The sequence below is a fragment of the Chiloscyllium plagiosum genome, unplaced genomic scaffold (assembly GCF_037043375.1).
Source record: "Chiloscyllium plagiosum isolate Xiang-an unplaced genomic scaffold, Cpla_swu_hap1 HiC_scaffold_7, whole genome shotgun sequence".
Taxonomy (NCBI): Eukaryota; Metazoa; Chordata; class Chondrichthyes; order Orectolobiformes; family Hemiscylliidae; genus Chiloscyllium; species Chiloscyllium plagiosum.
This window is the reverse complement of record NW_028270145.1, coordinates 38988124-39013732: the sequence shown is the minus strand read 5'-3', so window position 1 is coordinate 39013732 and position 25609 is coordinate 38988124. Positions and strand designations below refer to the sequence as shown.

The window sequence follows — 25609 nt, the reverse complement described above, 5'->3', positions numbered from 1 at the left end:
TATAAAACGTATCTAAGTGGAGACTTTCCCCCTTGTTCCCAGGGGGCATCACTTCCTCTCCAAAAATCCCTCATATCCTCTCCCAACCAATGCCCCACCCTTGACCCAGGCACTCCTCAATAAAGTGAGGAAAATTCAAATATAATACAAAGCTAGAGTTAACAGTGAGCACCCCACCCCCACCCCTACCAACACCTGGGTATATTTGGTAATGTTAATACCATATATAAACATATAACTATAAAATTACCAGTTCAACAAATAATAATTAAATATGATAATACAAAATAACGAAGGGAAAAACAACCCCGCTCCTAAAGACAGAGGTAAAATCGAATAAGGTAACCACCTCCCCCCACCAACATTAACCAAATCCCCCAGCTTATATATACATACACATACATATATATATATATATATATATACATACATACACACACACATATACATACACCCCTCATATATACATAAAATAATAACAGAAAACAACTCCAAGGGGGGGGGGGGGAGAAAATCAAATCCCTCTCCCCACCCCCCATAATAATATTAAGCAATAAGGTAAGAAAAAAAAAGGGAGGGGATATAAACCAAAACGGGGGGGGAAGGCAGACCAACATCCATTATGTCCTACAGTTTATCTAAGAGAGTCCAAGAATTCCTTAGCCTTTTCTGGTGATCCAAAGTTATATACAGATCCTTCATGGTTAAAGCGTAACATGGAGTGGAATGGGTAGCGTAAGGAGTACTGTACATTTAAGTCCCTTAAACGCTTCTTTGCCTCGAGGAATGCCTTCCTCTTTCGAACCAGAGCCGGGGAAAAGTCCTGAAATAGCATGATCTTGGATCCTTTGTAGATCATAGCTTGGGGGTCTTTTCCAAGATTTCTAGAGGCTTCTAGGGTATCTGCCTCTCCCTGTAGCTCTGCAGCCGGAACAGGACCGGGCGTGGGCGCTGGTTCGAGCCAGGCCCACGTATTGCTACCCGGTAGGCCCATTCCACCCTTACCTGGCCTGATCCAGCTTGTAGATTTAAAAGTTGTGGCAGCCACTGCTCCAGGAATGCTGTAAGCTGGCCTTCCTCTTCCTGCTCGGGAAGGCCCAGCAAACGAATATTTTTTCGGCGACCTCGATTATCGAGGTCGTCAATATGATTTTCCAAGGTCCAGACTCGCTGCTCGAGAGTCCGGACCTGATCCACGGCCGATTGAGCGGTTGTCTCCGAGGTCGCGGCCTTTAGCTCCGCCCCTCCGACTCGGCGTTGAATTTCTTCAATTTCACGGTCGTGCTTCTGCAGCACGGCCGAGAGCGACTCCCAACGATTCCTGGATTCGACGATAAAGGCATCAATCTTCGAGTCAAGCTTGGAAAGCATTTCTGCAAGGCTTGTTACTGTAGGTAAGTCCCCCGGGGCGGCTGTGGACGGCTCTGCTGCAGCTGGAGAGTGTGGGGGAGGGGTTGCTGCTTGCTGAGAGCTGCGGGCTCCCTTCCCTTTAGTCATTTTAACTTAGGATAAAGTTGCTTAAACGTAATATTACACCACTAATTCAGTTACTAAACTATTATAAATGATTTATAAATGATTTGGTGAGCTTGGTAGGGGGTAGGTGACCCACTGTGCCCAAGTCTTGGGAGGAGCACTATAGACTCAGTCTTACTGGGTCGCCGCCATCTTGGATCCCCGAAAATATACTACTGATGTTTACAACAGCATTCACCAAGGCCCAGTTGTTGAATGTAGTAATCTTAACGAGGTGTTCTCCACACTTGTCAAATTAGATAACATTGTGGCCATGGAGCTGACTAAATAATGCATAACTGTTGCAATATCTTCCTTTCAGTTGGTGACAACAGTTTCTCTCTGCGGTTGTTTACCAGTTTCAGAGTTTACAGCTGGCCCTACCTAGTATTTGTGTTGTGAAGACTAAAAGCAGTCCAGTATGTTGGATGAGTTTGGCTTGCTTCTCTTCAATCAAAGCAAAGTGCTTTGTATTATTCTAATATTACGAGGGGGCATAGCTTTAAATTAAGGGGTGGTAGGTATAGGACAGATGTTAGGGGTTTACTCAGCGAGTTGTGAGTTCATGGAATGCCCTGCCAGTAGCAGTGATGGACTCTCCCTCTTTATGGGCATTTAAACGGGCATTGGATAGGCATATGGAGGATAGTGGGCTAGTGTAGGTTAGGTGGGCTTGGATCGGCGCAACATCGAGGGCCAAAGGGCCTGTACTGCGCTGTATTTTTCTATGTTCTAATACAAGCGGCATTTCATTGTGTTTTTAAAATTCTATCTGTAGCCAAATGAAACTTGAGGACTTGGAAAATATTTTGACTAACTAATGGACTGAAGGCAGTTAAGCTGATGGCCTGCACCCAGAGGTTTTAAAGGAAGTGGCTGCACAGCTCAGTGGTGGCGTTGTTTGAAATATTCTAAAACTCAATGGATTCATGAGGTTCCAGCAGATTGGAAAATTGCCACTGCTCAAGGAGACAGAAAGCAGGAAACTACAGACCAATTAGCATATAATCAATTGTTGGGAAGATGCTAGGTTCCAGTATTGAGGAAGAAAAAGCAAGACATTTAGAAACGCTTCATGTAATCAGAGAGTGAACACGTTTTTTTTTTAAATGGGAAATCATGTTTCACAAATTTGCTCGAGTTCTTTGAGGAGAAAACAAGCACAGTTGATAAAAAGAAAGTCAGATGTTGTGTATTTGGATTCCCAGAAGACATTAGATAAGGTGCCACATAAAAAGCTACTAGGAATTCATGGTATTGGGGTAATGTCTTGTATGGACAGAAATCAACATGCAGAAGATTAACAGTCAGGATTAATAGGTCTTTTTAAATTGGAAAGACATAACTAATGGATTGCCATGAACATCAATCCTGTGGCCTCAATTATTTCCTATTTATATTAATGATTTGGAAGAGAGGACAAATTAGCTGACAATTCAAAAAATAAGTTGGAAGGCATGTTGTGATGAGGCATAATGAGTCTGTAAGGGGTTACAGATAGATTGAGTGAATGAGCAAAAATTTGGTAGATGGGGTTTAATACAGAAAAGAGAGAAGTTTGGTCGGAGAATCAAAAGGCAGATTATTTAAATGGAGATAGACTCCAAGAAAAGCACAGCACAGAGGGGTTCAGGTGTTCTTGCGCATGAACATGAAAGGTTAGCATGTAGGTGCAGTAAGTAATTAATACAAATGGAATTCTGGCCTCTATTGCTACACAGTTGGAGTTTAAAAACAGGGAAGAATAGTGTGTACAGTTTTCATCCTGTACTTAAGAAAATATTAGCAATGCAGGCAATTCAACAGAGAATCACTAGGTTGATTCCTGTGTTTGAAGAGGGTGAATGATCAAGAACAGCTGAACAGGTTGAGACTTCATTCATTCAATTTTTGAAGAATGAGGGAGTGGTCTTATCATTATATGGTATTTTGAAGGGGTTTGACAGGGCACAGGTTATGAAGATCTTTCCAGTAGTGGAGGACATCTCGAAATAGGGCACACAGTTACAGAATAAGGGAACACATTTAAAAGTGAAATATCAAGGAGCTTCTTCTCCCAGAGGGTTGTGAATGGAATTCTTCACCACAGAGAATAGTGGAGGGTAGATCACAAAGTAGTAAGAGGTAAATAGATTTTTTGAAATAGAGGAGTTCAGGGCTATGAGAAACTGGGACTAAATAGGAATTAAGGTTTAGGGCAGATTAGCCGTGATTTTAAGGAAAGGTAGGTCTGAATATCACTTTTTAATTTCTTGTGCATTATGTCGTTATGTGGAGAGTTTTTCAGTCAGCAGAATTATCCAGTCCTTTAAAATCAACCTTTAAGTCAATCTTAAAAAAAAGTGAAGTTTGGAGTAAGTGGTATTAAATTTAAATACTTGGAGGTGACAGTGGGAAGAGAGGGGTCACTGATTTGTTTCTCACCATTGATTATGTTCTAAATATGTTAAGCCTGTGGTCTGAGCAAAAGAGGACCACAGTGCTTTATTTCCAACTTTAGAATTCCAAATTATTCCAAGTTATCAATCTTGGTAATAAGCTTTGGTAAATAGCTTAGTCATATTCAGAGAGGAGAACCTCATGGTTGGATTGAACGGAATGCAGCATGTTCTGCTGACAATGACTTTTTTTCCATAGCTATCTAAATACAGATCTTTTCCTGGACCAAACTTGCTAACATTAGCTACCAACAGATGCGTGTGAAGCCAGACCTACAACGTTTTAGGTCTTTAAAAAGTATAATGTGGAGTGAACGGAAATCTTCTGAATTGAAATCTCACTCCAGATTTCCAAACAAATAAATATCAAAAATCTGGATTTCAGTGACAAAAACTCTCCAAGCTCTGAAAGGATTTCAGCATTTCTGAATGCTTTTCGAACTTTCAATCCGAGAGGATCAGAAAGCACCAGCCTCAAGTTCATTAACCATTTCCCTGGAAGCAGTTGTTATAATCACGTCAGCTTAAGAGAATTTATTTAGGAACTTAGGTAGAAGATTGTTGTAAAACTCCTGGGTGACAACAAGACCTCTGACTTTACCCTGCTGAAAGTGAGTTCTAAAGTGACGGAAGCTGAATGGTCAGTAATGTACTTGAAAAATAAGCAGGAGGCACTGTGAATGAGCGATACAGGGGAAGAGGGAATATCATGTATACAACATACATGTGGTTTAAAATACTTTAAAGTTACTTAAAATCTTCATTGCAGGAGGAAGATAAGACGACAAAGGATCACAAGATGATAACTGTCATACAGTGCAACAATATTAAAGTATTAACCAAATATGTCTCCAAATTAACAGAACCCATTTTGTTATCCTGTTTTTTGCTAAAAGTATTTGGCTATCTGAATTACCAAATTAAATATTCCACTGAACAGCTCAACCTTATGTCACGCGTAACTCATTTACTGTTGCTGAATTATTGAAATGATGATCAGACAACCATTATTAATGAGCAGAAATTTTCTCCAATATTAGAAAGTCAGAAGCCACTATTTTTGGTCTCCAATCCAAACTCCATTTCCCAACTACAGGCCCGGTCTTATTTATTCTGAATCTTCGTTTCCTGTTTGTTAAGCAATTTTCTATGCAACTCAATACACTACACCCAATCCAATGTGCTTTCATTTTACACATTAATCTCTTATGTGGGACTTTGTCAAAAGCCTTCTGAAAATCTCAGTGAACCACATCTTGAAAAATTCCAGTAGATTTCTCAAGCATGATTTCCCTTTTGTTAATCCATGCTGTGTCTTATTCTACCACTATTTTCCTATTTGGAAATCCTTTATTATACGCTAGCATCTTCTCCACTACTGACTCACTGGCCTATAATTCCATTTTCTCGCTACCTTCATTTTTAAGGAGTGGATTATATTACCCAACCTAAGATCTGGAGGAACGGTTCGAATCTAAAGAATCAAGGAAGATGACCACCAATGCATATGCAATTTCTCGGGCCACGTCCATAAATACTCTGCGAGATACATTATTAGGCACTGGGGATTTATGTCTTCAATCCTATCAATTTCTCCAAATTAATTTCTCTATTAATATAGATTTCCTTCTGTTCCTCCCTCTTAATAAACTCTGTTTTCTTCATCGTATATTACTTATGTCCACCTTTGTGAAGGCAGAAGCAAAGAATTAATTTAGTTAATCAGCTAATTTTTTGTTCCCGATTATAAATTGCCCATTTCTGACCGTAAGGGACTTACATTAGTTTCCATCTATTTTTTCCTTTTATGTAACCATAGAAACTTTCACAATCAGTTCTAATGTTCTCCACTTACTCTCATACTCTATTTTCCCGTTCTTAATAAATCCCTTGGTCCTCTTTTGCTGGCTTCTAAATTGCTCCGAATCCTCAAGTCTATCGACTTTTCTTGCCAATTTGTATGCCTCTTTTTTGCATCTAATTTCCTTCTTTTTCTTCCTTCATAAGGCATGGTTTGGGCACTGTTCTCCTTTTACTCTTGCCTCAGACAAGAATCCTTTTTTTTTGTGTTTCACCCAGTTGCTCTTTGATGTTTGCCGTTGCCTATCCATTGTTATTCCTTTCAGTAACATTTCCCAATCTATCATTGCCAACTCATGCCTCATACAATTGTAGTTTCCTTTATTAAAATTCAGGAACCTGTTCTCAGGATCAACTACCTCATTACTCTCACATGCTGAAGAAGAATTCTGGCAAGATGCAGGATAATGTGGATAAATGTGAAATTTCTTTGGTAGCAAAAATAGGAAGGCAGATTATTATCTGAATGGCTCTAAATTAAGAGAAAGATATGTCCAACGAGACGTATGTCCTCATGTACCAGTTGCTGTATGCACGCAGGTGCAGCAAGCAGTTAAGAAGCTGAACCGCATTATGGCCTTCATAGTAAGAGTATTTGAGTACAGGAACAAGGATGTCTTGATGCAATTGTACAGTGCATTGGTTAGGCCGCACCCAGAATAGTGTGTGCAGTTTAGGACTCCTTATCTGAGGAAGGATGTTGTTGCTATAGAGGGAATGCAGCAAAGGTTTACCAAATTGATTCCTGGGATGGCAAGACTGACGTATGGGGAGAGATTGGTTAGGATCGTAGGTACTGGAGCTGAGAAGAATGCAGGGGAATCTCAAAAAACTATACAATTCCAATAGGACTTGACAGGTTACATGCAGGAAGGATGATGGCTTAGTCCAGAGAAAGGGGTCATAATTTAAAGATAACGGGTAACCTTTCAGGACTGAGATGAGGTGAAATTTCTTCATTAAGGAATGGACAGCTTGTGGAATTCACCACCACTGAAAGTGTTTGAAGCCAAAACATTGTATTTTTTCAAGGTGGTGGTAGATATAACTCTTGTGGCTAAAAGGATCGAGGAATATGGAAGGAGGGTGGGATTAGGATATTGAACCAATGATCAGCTATGGTCATATGGGATAGCACAGCAGGCTATGTTTCCATGACTGCTTTACTATTTCTACTTCTAATAATAGTTAAAAAACAGTTAATAAATATTCTTACACTACAAGAGCTTTTGTGAAATATTAGCCATAATTTGGAATTTCACATTATGTTTAAATGTGATAAATTCATTCTGAAATTGGGATTGCAAAATCTCAACAACGTTAACTATGAAGGTATGACCAGCAAGTTAACTATACTAGATTGGGAAAGTAGATTAAAGGCCGACAGACCCTTTGCCTTGCTAAATGCTTGCTTCACCTGCAGGTTAGTTTTTCAGAAAAGATTTACCAGGATGCTGCCAGGAATGAGGATTTGGGTTATAAGCAGAGGCTGGATAGGTGGAGACTTTTTTCACTGGAGTGTACAAGATTGAAGGGTGACCTTCAAGAGGTATATAAAATCATGAGAGGATAGATAAGGTGCATGGCAGGTGGATTTTCCCTAGGGCTGGGTATTTCAAGACGAGAGGGCATATTTTTAATGTGAGAAGAGAAAAACATTTGAGAGACACATGAAGGGCAACTTTTTTTTTTACACAGAGTGGTTCATAAGTGGAATCGACTTCCGGAGGAAGTGGTGAATGCGTGTACAATTACTATGTTTAAAAGACATTTGGATAATTACATGAGTAAGAAATGTTTGGAAGGATATGGGCCAAGTGCAGGTAGGTGGGACTTTTTTTTAGTTTGGATCAGCTTGGAGTGTTTGGATTGAAGGGTCTGTTTCTGGTGCTGAATGACTCTGTGACACTTGTGTCCTTTTGGATGTCAACATTTTGTGACCTCTAGCCATTTCAGAAAAACTCTGCCCTTCTGTTTTTCCTTCCAAAGTGAATAATATAATAGTTATTCACATGACATTACATCTGCCATGTTCTGGCCCATTCACCAATCTGCATGCAGTCTTGTTGGACCTTCCTCATACCTTGCATTCCCAATTTGTTTTGTGTCAAGAACAGATTTGGCAATATTACAACCCAGATCTAAAGGATATTGTGAACAGTTCTGGCTCTATCGCTGATCTTTGCAATACCCCAGTGGTAACAATCTTCCATCCTGAGAATAATCTGTTTATTCCTACTATCTGCTTTCTGCCGGTTAACCAATTTTCAATCCATTGTAGTGTATTACCTCTAATCCCATGTGCTCTATGATATTGTTGTGGTTCTGTTCGCCGAGCTGGGAATTTGTGTTGCAGACGTTTCGTCCCCTGTCTAGGTGACATCCTCAGTGCTTGGGAGCCTCCTGTGAAGCTTCACAGGAGGCCCCCAAGCACTGAGGATGTCACCTAGACAGGGGACGAAACGTCTGCAACACAAATTTCCACCTCGGTGAACAGAACCACAACAACGAGCACCCGAGCTACAAATCGTCTCACAAGCTCTATGATATTGTTTTGCTGAACTCCCTTGGAGGATCTCATTGAAAACCTTCTGAAAATCAAAAGTATGTAACATTCACTGGTTCCCCTTTATCTACACTGCAGAATCTTTACAGATTCTGTAGAATTATGAAAGGTAACTACCATACATTCACTATCTCTATAGTTACCACCTTCAATACTCTGGGATGAAGCTCATCTGGTCTACAGGATTAAAAAAATAATTCTTCCATCCAGCAAACTTTGCAAATATGACCTTTTTATTATTACTAGTTTCTTCAGTTCCTCAGTTTCGCAAGTCCCATGGGTTATTCAGCGTTTCTGGGAGTTTTTCTACGTAATCTTCCACTGTAAAATCTGCTGTATCCACCTGTAATGAGCTTGCATTTGTCCTCACTAATTTTTTCTTTCCACATGCCTTTACAATATCCATCTTTGTTTTTCACTAGATTGCATCAATATTCTCTTTTCTTCTTCTTTATCATCTGTTTCTTTATTATCCTTTGCTGGATTCTAAATTGCTCCCAACCTTCAAGCTTTTGGTAGATGCCCCCTGCTCCAAAACTAGTTCCAATATCCCATTAATCTGAAACTGTCTATTCTGCAGCATGCTTTTAGCCACACACAGCACTGGAAGCAATCCACAGATGAGGTCCTTCTTTTTAATTTCTTTCCTAGCTCCAGAAAATCTGTGCATTGGAGCTCAAGTCTGTATTCCCTAGCCCTGGTAGGTTCCACAATCATAATATTGTAGATCGCAATCAAATCCCTTTTCAATCTCCATTGCTCTATCACTCCACATTCTTCAATGTGCATAGAACCTTGCAACTAAACTTCCTTATGCTTGGAATCATTCTGGTAAATCTGCAACTTTTAAAGAGCGCTCATGTCTTTCCCAATGTATAATGGTCAAAAATGGGCATAATACTCTAGTCGTGGTCTAACCAGAGCTTTACGAAGTTTTAGCATAACTGTGTTGCTTATTGTACTCAACACCAGTTATTCATGAACCTAGAGATCTCATATGGTTTGCTGACTGTTCTCTCAAAATGTCTGGTAAGCTCCTATTCACATGAACCCCAGTTCCCCAAACACGAAGTGGAAAGCTTGCAGGACTCTATCGAAAGAACATGACCGCGCATTTAATTGGCTAGCTCTTTCAAGGAACCAGCAGAGGCACAGCGCATTGAATGCTTTCCTTTTCTTAGTTACGATTGATTCTAAGCTGCCATGCAGCCTTAAAGATTTACCTTGTGGAGAAATTATTTTACCTACATAATGAACACAGGCACTCAAATATATGCCATATGAACCATTTGTCACTATGAAACTATACTGTATTGAAAGGAACACACAAATCAATATTTGTAAATGGCTGGAAGTGCAGTGAAAAAAATGAATATTATTGGATGAACGCTTTCCCCTTTTGGTCTTTGTGCAAAATACTTCACTTCTTAAATAAATGGAAACTTGATAAAATATCACCTTGTATGGTAAAAGGCAAATATGTTAGGTAAACAGGGTTATGAGGAAGTCATACAAGACTCAAAATGTCAACTCTGTTTCCTTTCACAGATGCTGCCAGATCTTATCAACATCTGCAGTATTTTGTCTTTAAACAGTTTCTTACCTTTATTAAATAATTTTATGAAAACTAAGTTCATCCTAATATGTACAAAAATATACATTAAAAACACATAGGATGAGACTTCACCCACCCAAACATCATTAGGTCTCACAGTTTGGAGAAAAGAAAACATACCTTGGCCACCTCCAACATTGTTTGCTGTGGGGGCAGGGTACAGACCTTTCCTTGTCGCTTTCTGCCATTTCTTCACAAGAAATTTCAGCCTGATGTGCAAAGTGGAATATAAAAACATTGAACCAAGTTACATACAAGGAGTTACAGGAAGTCTCAGCCTAATTCATAAAAAAAAAACAATTAAACCTTTAGAGATGGAGCAGTGGTTTTCAAGGACAAGGACAAGGTTTTTAGGGTAAATGTTTTTTGAGCACAGGTGGTCAGTAGTTTTAAAATTGACTTATTGTAAATAATTTGTTCTTCAAAGTGTCGGGAAGGATTAATTTAATGGTCAGCAGTTTAGTAAGGCATGGAAGCAACATAGCATTTGGGGAAATTTGAAAGAAAATGCCTGCAGCCAAAATGAAAATAACTATACCATCAATTTGAATGAACTCATACCTGGATATTGCAATGACCACTCTAACTGCTGAGCGGAACTTTGTTAATGGACGCCAGGTGGGCACGTGAATGTCTGTGGGAGAAGGATACACTCCCATACGGGCTATTAGACATAGGGTTGCCTGTTCACATTCCTGGAATCCCCCGAGAAGCAGCAACAGGTATTTCTTCTGATATACCAATGCCTTCCTGAAGCTTTCAGCTCGGAGGTATTTGCCATAAAGTCGCTGCATCTGCAGTAACAAATAACAAAATTTAGTAGAGAAAACTGGTAGTTGCACCATGCAAAATTGAACTTACAAAAATTAAGAAAATGTATTTCTATATTAAAAAAGGACCAGTCAGGAACAGCTTCTCAACACAGTGGCTCAGGTAACTAACACTGCAGTTCTAAGTGAGGACTAATGATTGAAATGTTTAAATCAGCTGACAACAGTGTCGAAGTGAGCAGCATATAGATAGTTATTATTGGGACAAATCATGTGACTGTGTGCAATAAATGCTCTGTTCCATCCACTGAGAATGGAACAAAACAAATTTTCTCTACGATATGACTTTATTACTGTTTAGAAATCATGATGAGACTACCAAATTTAAGTTCCAGTCTGGCAAGGGACCAGTAACTTTGTTTTGTTTAAAGAAAATAAAATTTAAGATCCCAGGTATTCACTCAGAGAATAAAACTTCAAGGTTTTAAACAAACAATCCTGAGCAAGGATCACTGGACCCGAAATGTTAACTCCCATTTCTCTTCACAGTTGCTGACAGATCTGCTGAGATTTTCCAGCAACTTCTGTCTTTGATTCTAGTTTCCAGCATCCAGTTCTTTCAGTTCTCATTAAAACATTGTCTCCTTTTACAAGGGATTTTAACTCTTCCCTCTCAAACGTCTAACTTCAACATCACCTTGGATGCCATTCAATGACAGTTCATATCCTGATAGTTTAATTTCTTCTACTGTGATTGCGTTCCACTGGATTCCAGAGACTGCACTCCAGCATTGAATCACTGGCACAATTTTTAGACAACTAGCCCTGTCAATATGATCTCATGAGTTTTCCCCATTTCAACTGCACAAAACAGAACACTACTTGTGGGGTTTAATTCACTTCCACTCTCCACTAGACAAAACAAGCCACATTTCTTGGGGCTTCTTCGCAGGCTCCAACTGCTAAGCATAGCTCTCAGAGATACTTCCAAGGCTTAACTCAAGCGCTTAAATATTCTCCAGAGCTTCCATGAGTCCCAATTGTCCAGACAGCGCTATAGCAGATATTATTAGTGTTGAGTCCCTTGCCCACTTATGGGGCATCATCAAGTGGCTACTCTTGCCAATTCCTGCTGCCATGGTTTCCTTGATCTGTTTTCAAGCCACCATTACCATATCATTACACTACTCTAAGGATGGCCAACCCCTGCCAATCTCTGCATTAGGAATGCCAGAGTTGGCAAGTGTTGCCCATCCTACTTTGTATATGTGTCAGGACTATCAAGCCCATGCCAGGAATTATAGTGCTCAGCCTCTGCCCATAGAAAAGGCAAGTTTGGGTTTATTAACAAACCCTTTGGAATTAGAACCGGCAAAAGAGCAATTTTCTTCAAGTAAAGAAACTGATAACTTGAATTTCACCATACAAGTTAGAACTGTAACAAGTGATATGAATGTGTTTCTACCTTAGATTTTCCAAAATATAACAACATTGGATGCTTTACAGAGGTGCAAGTCAAATTTTCATGGTGCTCACCTTCATGCTGGAGGGGTCCAAAAGATCCTGCCGCAGAGGTCGATTTTCAATCTCTGCCATTACTCTAGCTAATTCTGATTCAGCGTCTTTTAAGCAATTCTGTAACCGGTTTCTTTCCTTCATCCAATTTGCCCTTTCAATATGTAGAACTACATCTGGGTGATCAATTGGTTTCTCCTAGAATACAAGATCACATAATAATGTTAAAGACAAAGCTGGAAAGTGATTGTTCTGAAATGCATTATGCTGCAATTTCCACCCTTCAGGGAAAGCGTTTTAAATGATACTTTGTCAAAAAGTAATTGGGTCTGATTTGCAGAGATCAGAGACATCCATATGGTGCTCATCCACCCATTTCAACACCCAACTTTGGATGTTGTTATTTCATTTACCTGTATGCTAGAAAGGAACTGCTGTGATTCATAGTTTGATTCAATCAAAGTCTGTAAGAGGTCTCTTATATCTTCAGGTTTGATATGTCCTTCCTGCCCCCTAGGAAGAGAAATGGAGTTAACATTCTTTCATTGCTGTGCCTTCAAAGAAATGCTTACATTTTATAAATGAAGACTCATTTTATTCTAAAAACCACAAGTTGCCTTTTCTCCAACTTATGACACGTGAAGTATTTCTCCATTTAACCTTGCTCCCAAAGAACAGACCATTGATAAATCACTGGTAAATCATTCCCAGTTCGATAAAACCAGAGAAGGAAGGAAAAGAAAGGGAGAAAAGTGAGAATGAAAAGGAAACAGGTAAAACAAGAAAAAAAACCTGGTACCTCTTTAAGAGAGATTTTCTGATACAAGAGGGTTTTACAATTGGGGGAAGGGTAAATACGATGCTGTAAGACAGGATCTGAGGAGCATAAGTTGGGAGCATAGGCTGTCAGGGAAGGATGTCGCGGAAATGTGGAACTTTTTCAAGGAACAGATACGACGTGTCCTTGATAAGTATGTACCTGTCAGGCAGGAAAGAGATGGTCGTGTGAGGGAACCTTGGTTGACGAGGGAGGTTGAATATCTTGTAAAGAAGGAGGAGGCAGCTTACATAAGGCTAAGGAAACAAGGTTCAGACAGAGTGTTGAAGGGATACAGGATAGCCAGAAGGGAGCTGAAGAAAGGGATTAGGAGAGCTAAGAGAGGGCATGAAAAATCTTTGGCGGGTAGGATCAAGGATAATCCCAAGGCATTTTATGCGTATGTGAGAAACATGAGAATGACGAGAACGAGGGTAGGTCCGATCAAGGACGGTAGTGAGAGACTGTGTATTGAGTCGAAAGAGATAGGAGAGGTCTTGAATGAATACTTTTCTTCAGTATTTACAAATGAGAGGGATCGTATTGTTGAAGAGGAGAGTGTGAAACGGACTGGTAAGCTAGAAGAGATACCTGTTAGGAAGGAAGATGTGTTGGGCATTTTGAAAAACTTGAGGATAGACAAGTCCCCCGGGCCTGACGGGATATATCCTAGGATTATGTGGGAAGCAAGAGAGGAAATTGCAGAGCCGTTGGCAATGATCTTTTCGTCTTCACTGTCAACGGGTGTGGTACCAGGGGACTGGAGAGTAGCGAATGTTGTGCCCCTGTTCAAAAAAGGGAATAGGGATAACCCCGAGAATTACAGGCCAGTTAGTCTTACTTCGATGGTAGGCAAAGTAATGGAAAGGGTACTGAGGGATAGGATTTATGAGTATCTGGAAAGACACTGCTTGATTAGGGACAGCCAGCACGGATTTGTGAGGGGTAGGTCTTGCCTTACAAGTCTTATTGAATTCTTTGAGGAGGTGACCAAGCATGTGGATGAGGGTATTGCAGTGGATGTAGTGTACATGGATTTTAGTAAGGCATTTGATAAGGTTCCCCATGGTAGGCTTATGCGGAAAGTCAGGAGGCATGGGATAGAGGGAAATTTGGGCAGTTGGATAGAGAACTGGCTAACTGGTCGAAGTCAGAGAGTGGTGGTAGATGGTAAATATTCAGCCTGGAGCCCAGTTACAAGTGGAGTTCCGCAGGGATCAGTCCTGGGTCCTCTGCTCTTTGGAATTTTTATTAATGACTTGGAAGAGGGAGTCGAAGGGTGGGTCAGTAAATTTGCAGACGACACGAAGATTGGTGGAGTTGTGGATAGTGAGGAGGGCTGTTGTCGGATGCAAAGGGACTTAGATATGATGCAGAGCTGGGCTGAGGAGTGGCAGATGGAGTTCAACCCTGTCAAGTGTGAGGTTGTCCATTTTGGAAGGACAAATAAGAATGCGGAATACAGGGTTAACGGTAGGGTTCTTAGTAAGGTGGAGGAGCAGAGGGATCTTGGGGTCTATGTTCATAGATCTTTGAAAGGTGCCACTCAGGTGGATAGAGCTTGTAAGGAGGCCTATGGTGTATTAGCGTTCATTAGCAGAGGGATTGAATTCAAGAGTCGTGAAGTGATGTTGCAGCTGTACAGGACCTTGGTTAGGCCACATTTGGAGTACTGTGTGCAGTTCGGGTCGCCTCACTTTAGGAAAGATGTGGAAGCTTTGGAGAGGGTGCAGAGAAGATTTACCAGGATGTTGCCTGGAATGGAGAATAGGTTGTACGAGGATAGGTTGAGAGTGCTAGGCCTTTTCTCATTGGAATGGCGAAGGATGAGGGGTGACTTGATAGAGGTTTATAAGATGATCAGAGGAATAGATAGAGTAGACAGTCAGAAACTTTTTCCCTGGGTACAACAGAGTGTTACAAGGGGACATAAATTTAAGGTGAAGGGTGGAAGGTATAGGGGGGATGTCAGGGTTAGGTTCTTGACCCAGAGAGTGGTGGGGGCATGGAATGCGCTGCCTGTGGGAGTGGCAGAGTTAGAATCATTGGTGACCTTTAAGCGGCAATTGGATAGGTACATAGATGGGTGCTTAAGCTAGGACAAATGTTTGGCACAACATCGTGGGCCGAAGGGCCTGTTCTGTGCTGTATTGTTCTATGTTCTATACATAGGCTTCTGCAAAATTACCTGAAAACTGATTGATTACTTAAACTTTTTCCACTATAATTTTGATAGCAAATAAATACAGCACACAAGACATAGAAGGAGCTTGTCAGAAAGCTAAGATAATAATCATGGGTATTTTAGTCCACATATAGACTCCAAACATTGGGCAAAGGTAGCCCAGATGAGAGTCCCTAAAATATTTTAGGGATAGTTTTTAGTGGGATGCTATAATACACCTTGCATTTTATAATGAGATACCATTATTTATATTGTATTATAGAGTCATAGAGATGTACCAGCAGAGAATAGACCCTTTGGTCCAACTCATGCATGCTGACCAGATATCCTAACCTAATCTAGCCCCATTTGCCAACACTTGGTCCATATCCTTCTAAACCCTGTGTTAGGGACCTCGAAAACTTTTCATGACTTTTACATGATTCTTTTATCAATTTTGGTTTGCAGCTGTGAATTGGGAATGGAGAATTAAATATGACATTTGGATTGTGGTTAAACGCTCATGTTAAAAGGAAAACAGACCAAACAAGCTTTTATTTATTTGTGAGGCCAGGCCTGGAAGTTAATTGCAGGTTGGTTCCTAACCAAAAGATTCTGCAGATGGTTTGTTACCAGAGCACAGGATTATGTTTAAACAGACAGCAGAAGTTGTCTAATAACAAGGTTGGTACTTGAGAATTGGTTCCAGTGTGGAAAAGACCTTATGCTCAAGCAGATGGCACATGGGACCTTGTGGAAGGAGTCTGCCAGAGAGTGGTCAAATTTTAAATTGGATTTTGAACTGTATTTCTGTCAAAAGGAATCTGGCTGTTGATATTACAGTATGAATATTTGTAAACTCCCTGCAAGATGTACACTTTTCACTTTACTCGGGTATGTGTGACAATAAAATCTAACCTAATCTAAAAAAAAATCTAACCTCCCAGGAGCAGCTCTTGGAATTTCCAAAAATAGGAAACAATCTTATAAGCATTATTGTTTTTATCTGAGATCATCTGAAAAGGTGACTATGATTGACATCTTCAGGGAAAAAAAAAAATCAGCCAAGAAACCATCATCTGTACCTGTGGAACAATGAATTGTGAAACCATTTAAATAATCTGGAGAGTTTTGTTATTTTTTTTTATTTATTCTTTCACTGTGTTTGTCTGTCTTTTGTGTGAATGGGGCTGGAAACAAAGGGTTTTAGGTTTATAGTACAGACTAATTAGACAACTTTATTGTTTAATTTTGCTTTACAGAAGTTACTACATTATTCATAAATTGCCAAGTCTTTTGTTTAATATTCAAATTGGTATCTGGAATTGAATATTCACAGAATCTGGGACTGGTTATTCAAACATCTGGTTAGGAACCACCAGGGTCAATCTTGAGGGGTTTCAAAAGTTTTAATTTTAATACAGAGGCAAATACAGAGGTAGAAAGGCTGATTTGTCTCTGTCACACAACACTAGATAGATGAGATCATGATATGTTTGAATTTTACATTTAGTTTGAGAGAAACGTCCAATACTAGCATTTTAAAGTTAAATAAGGGCAATTATGAGGGAATGAAAATGGAGCTGGCTAAAGTGAGCTGGCAAATTATTTAGGGGAAATGTCATAGAAGACGAAATGGCAGACTTTTTAGGAGCTTTTCAAAATACACAGAATTCCATGGGGAAGATTCACCACCCTGTGGTCAGAAAAGTTATAAATAGCATCAAACTGTAAAAAAAGCAGCACAAAGTTGTACACCGTTGGATAGCAGGACAGAACATTACACAGATTCCTGCACAACTCTCATTAACTTGATAGCAATATCAAATTAACATCGTTCTGGCTCTTTAGAAACTTTGGGTGTTCTCATTGTGGACTTAGAGACAGCTATCATTCTCCCTGTATGTAAATATCCTGCATCACTATCTTGATAGAACAATGTGATTTTCCCATCTATATTTAACAATCAAACCAAGTTTCCTGTCTGGAAGGTTAATCAGTAAGATCACAGATAAGGCAAAAATTGGTGGGATGATAAACAGTGAGAAAGACAGCCTCAGATTAGAGGAGAATAAAGACGAGCTGGTCAGATGGGTTGACTATTGGCAAATGTGATCCAATCAGGATAAATAGCAAGACAAACAAGGCAAAGGAATACATGATGAACAACAAGACCCTGAAATGTGCACAGGATCAGAGAGATTTTGGTGTGCATGTACACTAGACAGTCCCTTCAGGTATGAGGACAAATTGGTTAAGAAGGCATGTGAGATACTTTATTGGCCAAGATATAGAGTTTAAAAGCAGAGAGGTTATGCTGAAACTGCATAAATTGCTAGTTAGGCCACAGCTAGAGTATTGTGTGCAATACTGGAATCCACATTGCAGGAGGTATGTGCCAGGTATGACTCCAACGAGTAGAGAATTATTCCCCAATTCTCGCACTCTAGTTTTGATAGAATACCTTGATACCAAATTCATTTAAATGAGGTTTTGATGTTAAAAGTAGCCGTTCATCTCTGAAATTCAGCTCTTTTGTCCATGTTTGAACCAAGGCTGTACTGAGGTCAGGAGCTAAGTGGCCTTGAGGAAGTTCAAACTGGGTATCAGTGAGCACGTTATTGCAGAGCAGATATTACTTGATAGCACTGTTGAACCCACGTTATAGGAGCACTGGTGAGGGTGCAGAGGAGATTTACTGGGATGTTGCCTGGTAACAGTTATGAAGAGAGATTGGACAGTCTGGGGTTGTTTTCCTAAGAGAAGTTTGAGAAGGGACATGAATGAAATTAAGGGCATAGATAGGTAGACAGGAAGAAACCTTTACCCTTAATGAAGGGTTCAATGACCGGAATGTAGTTTTAAAGGAAGGGGCAGAAGGTTAAGAGGAGATGTGAAGAAAACCTTCTTCACCCAGAAGATGGTGAGAATCTGGAACCCTCTGCCTGTAAGGGTGGTCGAGGCAGAAACCCTGATTACATTTAAGTAGCATTTAGATGAACACTTACAATGTCAAGGCATACAAGACTATGGGTCAAGTACTGGAAAATGGGGTTAGCAAAGTTAGGCAGTTGTTTTTGACCAGCAGGAATATGACAAGCCAAAGAGTTTTTTTCTGTGCTGTAGATATTAGTGACTCTATGATGTTAGTGGTCATGGGTTTGGAAGGTGCTGAATGAGAAGCTTCGGTGAATTTCTGCATTGCATCTTGTAGATTGTACACACTGCTGCTGAGCGTCAGTGGTAGAGGGACTGAATGTTCATGGATGTGGTGCCAATGAAACAGACTGTTTTGTACTGATGGTGCCAAGCTTCTGGACTATTGTTGGAGCTGCATTCATCCAGGCAAACGGAGAATATTCCATCACATTCCTGGCTTGTGTCTCGGAGATCGTGGACAGGCTTTGGGGAGTCAGGTGAATTAGTTACTCCAATATTTCTAGCCTCTGACCGGTTGTACCCCATATTTATATGACTAGCTCTGTTCAATTTCTGGTCAATGTCAATGCCCACGATGTTGATAGTGGGGGTTTCAGTGATAGTGATATCTTTGAAAGTAAAGGGCAATGGTTAGATTCTTGCTGAAGATGGTCGATGCCTTGGATTAGGTGGCGGAAATGCTATTTGTCACTTGTTAGCCCAAACCTGTATACTGTACAGTTCTTGCTTCAAATAGGAATGGAATGCTTCAATGTCCGAGGTATTATGAATGGGCTGAACATTGTGGAATCATCAACAAACATCTTTGATAGATGCCTCTTAGTTTTGATAGAGTACCTTGGTGCCAAATTCATTTAAACTTGATATCTAGAGTAGTTCCTCTCATCTCTGAAATTCAGCTCTTTTGTCCATGTTTGAACCAAGGCTGTAATGAGGTCAGGAGCTAAGTGTCCCTGAGGAAGTTCAAACTGGGTGTCAGTGAGCAGGGAGGCGGAAGGGCTGGGAAGGGAGTTGCGGATGGGAAGGGAGGTTATTTGAAATTGGAGAACTCAGTGTTGAGTCCTCTGGGCTGTAGGGTGCCCAGGTTTAAGATGAGGTGTTGTTTCTTAACTCCAACTGGGCCCCACCACCAAGAACTTCTTCCCCGCCCCTCCCATCTGTCTTCTGCAAGGACCGTTCCCTTCAACAGTCCTTGGCTTGCACCACGCTCCCCACCAAACCCCCAGGTATCTTCCCCTGCAACTGGAAAACATGCAAAACCTGCCAGTACACCATCCCCTCACCTCCATCCGGGCCCCAAACAGTCTTTCCAGGTGAGACAGAGGTCACCTGCCTCTCCTCCAACCTGGTTTACTGCATCAGGTGCTCCCTATGTGGTCATCTCTACATTGGAGAGATCAAACGTAAACTTAGGGAACGGTTCGCTGAGCATTGCAGCCGGGCCCACAGGTTCCAACCAGACCTCCCAGTCACCGCCCATTTTAATTCCCCTTCCCACTCCCTTTCTGACATGACCATCCTTGGCCTCCTCCATTGCTACAATGAACCACACTGCAAATTGGAGAAACAACACCTCATCTTTATCCTAGGCAGCCTACAGCCTTGAGGACTCAACACGGAGTTCTCCAATTTCAAATAACCTCCCTTCGTAGCCCCTCCCCCTCCCTGCCACCAACCAGATTCATTCTTCCGATTGACCAACCAGGTCGTACCCTCTACCTGTCTTCACCTATCCCCACTTTACCACACTTTCCCCGCCACCCCCTTTACCTGCAGCTCCCTGAACACCCACCCCCAGTCCTGAGGAAGGGTTACACCCAAAATGTCAAATATTTCACCTCCTGATGCTGTTCAACATGCAGGAGCATTGAGGAAAGGTCACTGGATAAGGAATGTTAACTCTGCTTTCTCTCTGCAGACCTGCTGAGTTTTTCCAACAATTTGTGTTGAAAGAGTACTGATTCTACCTTGGAGGAAGAATCCAAACCAAGAAGGGCAAGGGAAGCAAATGCAGGGGAATACCATCGCTTGCAAATTCCAATCCAAATCACATACCATCCTGATTTGGAACTACAGTGCCATTCCTTCACTATCATTAGGTCAAAACCCTGGAAGTCTCTCCTAATTGCATTGTGGGTGTCTCTACATCCCAAAAATTATACTGGTTCAAACTGGTGGCTCACTATTACCTTCTCAAAGCTAAGTAAGGAACAATTATTGGCTGAGCCAGCAACTCTAAATAAAAAGAAAACAGCCAGTTCAAATTTTTCTCTATAAGGAGAAAATGGTAAAGTCCTGGGGAGCGTTGCTGAACAAAGAGGTCTTGGAGTGCAGGTTCATAGTTCCTTGAAGATGGAGTCACAGACAGATAGGATACTGAAGGAAGTGTTTGGTATGCTTGCCTTTATTGTTCAGTGTATTGAGTAAAAGAGTTGGGAGGTCATGTTGCAGCTGTACGGAACATTGGCTAGGCCACTTTTGGCATATTGTATGAAATTCTGGTCGCCCTGCTATAGGAAGACATTGTGAAACTTGAAAGGATTCAGAAAATATTTACAAGGATGTTGCCAGGGTTGGAGGTTTTGAGCTTATAGGGAGGGGCTGTTGTCCCTGGAGAGCTGGAGGCTGAGGGATGACCTTATAGAGGTTTATAAAATCGTGAGTTTTTTCCCCAGGGTAGAGGATTCCATCTAGAGGGCATAGATTTATGGTGAGAGAGGAAAGATTTCAAAGGGACCCAAGGGGCAATGTTTTCACATAGAGGGTGGTGTGCATATAGAGTGAGCTGCCAGGGGAAGTGGTGGAGGCTGGTACAGTTACAAGATTTAAAAGTCACCTGGATAAGTATATGAATAGGGAGAGTTTAGAGGGATAGGGGTCAAATGGGACTAGATTAATTTAGGGTATCTGGTTGGAATGAATGAGTTGGATCGAAGGGTCTGTTTTCAGGGCTGTACAGCTCTATAACGCTCAGTAGATAGTTTCTGCAGAGACTGTAACAGGTGCAGTGCCATTACATAAATCTGATCCTAATTGTTCCTCTGTGTGCTCACTTGCTGCACAATAAGGATTTATAGTTGGCCTTTTACTAGGTTTCTTTCTTGGCATGTTTTTGAAAAGTATAGAGAGATCATCTGGTCCAACAGGTTCATTCCTCTACGTGAGTTTCTTTGCATTCTTTCTTCATCTCATCCCATCACCTTGTTCCTTTCTTCTTGATGTGTTTAATTAGGTTCTCCTTACATACATCTACATTATTCCATACACTCATCTATACCACATGACAATGGGTTCCATAACTCTATATATGTTTGTCTGTCCTAAACTCTAATCGGATTCATCAATAATTGAGAGCTTCTGCTCATAATGTTGACTCTCCTGCTCCTCGGATGCTGCTTGGCCAGCGGTGCTTTACCAGCACTATACTTTTTAACTCATCAATAATTGTCCAAGGTCCAGTTTTAGTTGTCTTGAAAAATGGGATAGTTCTCTGGTAAATTGGGCAGAGCAAAGAAGATGCAATTTAATCCTGAAAAGCGTGAGGCTTATTTATGTAATTTCTACTAAGGGAAGGATATTCACAACGAATGGTCCCTAGGGAGTACTGAGGAGGTAAAGAACCTTGGTGTACAAGCCTATAGATCCCAGAATGTGTTAGCACAGATAGACAGGGTGATGAAAAGGGCATTTAGGACACTTTAATTCATATCCAGGGTGTTCAATATAGGAGCAGGGAAGTCTTGTTGCAACTTTATAAAACAGATGGAATACCATCTGCAGTTCTGGTCATCAAACTATTGGAAGGACATGATCCACTGAAAAGGATGTAGAAAAGATTCACCAGGATTTAACTGGTCTTAGTTATGAGGAGATATTGGATAGACTGGGTTTAGTTTCTTTGGAGCAGAGGAGGTTGAGGGGTGATCAAATTGAGGTTTACAAAATTATGAGGTGCAGAGTCAGAGCAGACCATAAGCATCTCTTTCTCATGGACATGTCAAAGACCAGAGGGCATACATTTAGACAATAAAATACAAGGAGCACAATTAGGCCATTCGGCAAATCAAGTCTACTCCACCATTCAATCATGGCTGAGTTTTCTCAACTCCATTCTCCAATCTTCTCTGTGTAACCTTTGATCCCCTTACTCATCAAGAACCTATCTTTTTCTTAAATACGCTCATTACTTGACCTCCACAGCCTTCTGCAGCAATGAGTTCCACAGATTCACTGTCCTCTGGCTGAAGAAATTCCTCATCTCAATTCTAAAGGGTCATCCTTTCACTCTGAGCTGTCCTGGGGTCCTAGTCTCTCCTACTATTGGAAACACAACCATGCTATCCAAGCCTCTTGGTATCCTGTAAGTTTCACTGATATACCACCCTTTCTCTGTCCCCTCCTACCCCCAATGAGTACAGACCCAGAGTCCTCAATTCTTATAAAAGTCCTCTGAACCCCTTCCAACAACAGCACATCCTTTAGATAAGGGCCCAGAACCGCTCACAACTTTCCAAATTCCGTCTGACCAGAGCTTTATACAGCCTCAGCAGTACAACTCTGCTCTTGTATTCTTGCACTTCTGAAATGAATGTAAACATTGCATTTGCCTTCCAAACTGCCAAATGAACCTGCACATGAACCTTAAGACAATTCTGCACTAGGACGCCCAGGTCCCTTCATGCTTCAGATTTCCAAAGTCTTCCATTTAGAAATAGTCTATGTCTCTATTCTTCCTACCTCACACTTTCCCACACTGTATTCCACCTGCCACTTCCTTGCTCACCTACGAGCCTGTTCAAATCCTTCTGCAACCTCCCCACTTCCTCAACACTACCTACTCCTCTGCCTACCTTTACTGCAAAGTTAGCAACAATACTCTGTTCCTTTGGTCAGACAGTTAACGTATAATATACAATGAATAGTTGTGTACCAACATGGACCACTGTGAAACTCCACTAGTTACTGACTACCTTCCTGAACAGGGCCCTTTATCCTTGCTGTCTGCCTTTTGCCAGTTGGCCAATCTTTGATCCATGTCACTACTTTGTCCCTAACAGCATGGGCTTGTATTTTGTTTAGCCATCTGTGTGGCATTTTGTCAAAGGCCTTCTGGAAATTTGAACATATAATGTTGACTAGCTCTCCTTCGAGGAGTCAGACAAAGAATTTGAACAGATTTGGCAGACATGACCACGCCGTGATGAGTCATGCCAACTCAGCCATATTTTACCATGCAGTTCCAAGTACTTTGCAATTTCATCCATAATACTGGATTCAAAAATCTTACCAGTGACAGGAGGTCGAGTTTTAAGGTGAGGAGAAAATGGTTTATAGGACATCTGAGTAAACATATTTTCACCCTCAGAGAGATGGTGCCTGAGAAGATGGTGGAGGCAAATACACTTGCACATTTAAGAAGCATTTGGATAAATACTTAAAATGCCAGAGCATTGCATGCTTTGGACGAAGTGCAAGTAAGTGGGACTAGTGTAGTTTGGTGTTTGCTGGCTGGCAAAGATATACGCTGACTAGGGATTTGATAACAATTTAAAATAATCACACAGAGAGAGCAGGGAGGAAAAGATTATTTTAAGGAGTAAAATGTTGGAGAATAGAACAATGCAACTCAGGGTGATTGTTAAAGGCATCATTACTTCTTTTGAGATTAAATATTCAAATCAAACTAAATTGCAGGAATAGGAAAAACACAGGTAGGAAAGTGAGATTTATGTCAAACACAGCAGATTAGCAGTCATGATTTTCTGGGAAAAACTTGGCAAATTTAGCTCAACATTTCACATTTCAACATTTAAAATCTAACAGAATAGGTTGCCACTGAAAACGGCTGAACCGGCACCATGATCACAGATGACTGATTCTACACTTTAACTTGTGTTTTATGAAAAGTGCACACTAATTATTTGCACTTATTTGGTGCAGAGATTCAATGTCTTTCAGTAGTGAGCAGCTAGGTATAGCATACACATATAACAATCACTGTTGATGTGCTTAAGAGTGCACAGATTAGCTGGCATATAGCATAGTCTTGCACAGAGCTAGCTGCTCACTGCTGTTCACTGAATGCTTTCGCCAAGTGATTTTTCTTCATTCAAGCACTTACATTCAAGATTAGCAACTTGAATCCAAACCAAGGGCAAATTCATAAACCAGAATGGAAGGAAATAACCAGCTTCATGAGAAACACAGTGACAAACTTATATAAAAGGCAAAGCTTATGGTGGTTTTATAATCCACCCAAACAGTTTCCAGCATGGTAGCTTCTCACAGAGACACACTCCTCTACCTGTAAACACGTACCTATGATTGGATCCATGAAGTAAATATTTAAGCTGAACAGTCAATTGTAAGAATTGTTGGCGTGCATTTTCTGGGAGCTGCTGGAAATTTACTGCACTGCCCTCCATACCATGAGTGGTGCCATTCTGGTTGCATTTTGCCAGGATATTTTCACGTTCTGCTTGCTGCCTCTTGCGGGACAAAAGTTTACGTTCTTGTTCCTCCAAGTCGGTGAGCATCTTTTGCAGTTCTCTTATTCGTTGATGATCCTGCTGGTGCTGCAGTTCTAACTCATGCTGTTTAAGAGTATTAGAAATAAAAGTGTGAAAAGTGAGCAAGAGCAGCTGCAACCATGATATTTAGAATTTGGCCCATTATGTCACAGATGGCTTTGTGAAGTCAAGTCCAATCAATCTGATTCCATTAGATCATAAAATATAGAATAATTCAGCTATTCATCCGATAGGGTCTGCTCTGCCATTCAATCATGGTTGATCTATTTCTCAATCCCATTTCTCCTGCCTTCACCCCATAACTCTTGACCCTTTACCAATCAAGAACCTATATCCCTACTCTCTCCCTGTCATTCTGTAAATCGGTTTCCCTTCAGTACTTATCCTATACACTTTTAACATTATTCACTGCCTTCACATCTAGTACCTCTGTTGCAGACAAGTACTAGGTTAACACTACTTGGTAAATTAAGAATATCATCTCTTCATCTTTTGTCCAAAGCCTTAAATCTATGCCTCCCTAAATATTGTATCATCAACTAATGAGCTTTTCTACATTCACTTTACCCAACCAGTCTAACATCTCCAACTCTCCCCTCAATCTCCTTTACTGAAAGGAAACCAACCAGTTTCTTTCCTCTGGCTGCTCTGGTTTCCTCCCACAATGCAAAGATGTGCAGTTTAGGTGAACTGGCCATGCTAAATTGCCCACAGTGTTCAGGGATGTGTTGGTTAGGTGCATTGGTCAGAGTAATAGGGTAGGGGAATATGTCTGGGTGGGTCGTTCTTCAGAAGGTCGGTGTGGACTTGTTGGGAAAATATTGGTAGTATTAATGGCACTGGACTAGTAACTCAGAGCCTAGGGATATGTCGCTGTGA

The 25609-nt window shown here is 40.8% G+C and overlaps 1 protein-coding gene across 6 annotated transcripts in view; it reads right to left on the bottom strand.

The window, feature by feature from the left end:
• Positions 1–25609, bottom strand: part of pcnt (pericentrin) — a 310179-nt gene that overhangs the window by 7627 nt on the left and 276943 nt on the right. For all 6 annotated transcript variants that reach the window (XM_043693410.2, XM_043693412.2, XM_043693413.2 and 3 more), the window contains 5 exons: positions 24519–24793; positions 12693–12792; positions 12301–12477; positions 10556–10788; positions 10115–10203 (listed from right to left, as the gene is read on the bottom strand). In XM_043693410.2, coding sequence (XP_043549345.2) covers positions 10115–10203; positions 10556–10788; positions 12301–12477; positions 12693–12792; positions 24519–24793 — 874 coding nt within the window. The remainder of the gene's footprint in view (positions 1–10114; positions 10204–10555; positions 10789–12300; positions 12478–12692; positions 12793–24518; positions 24794–25609) is intronic.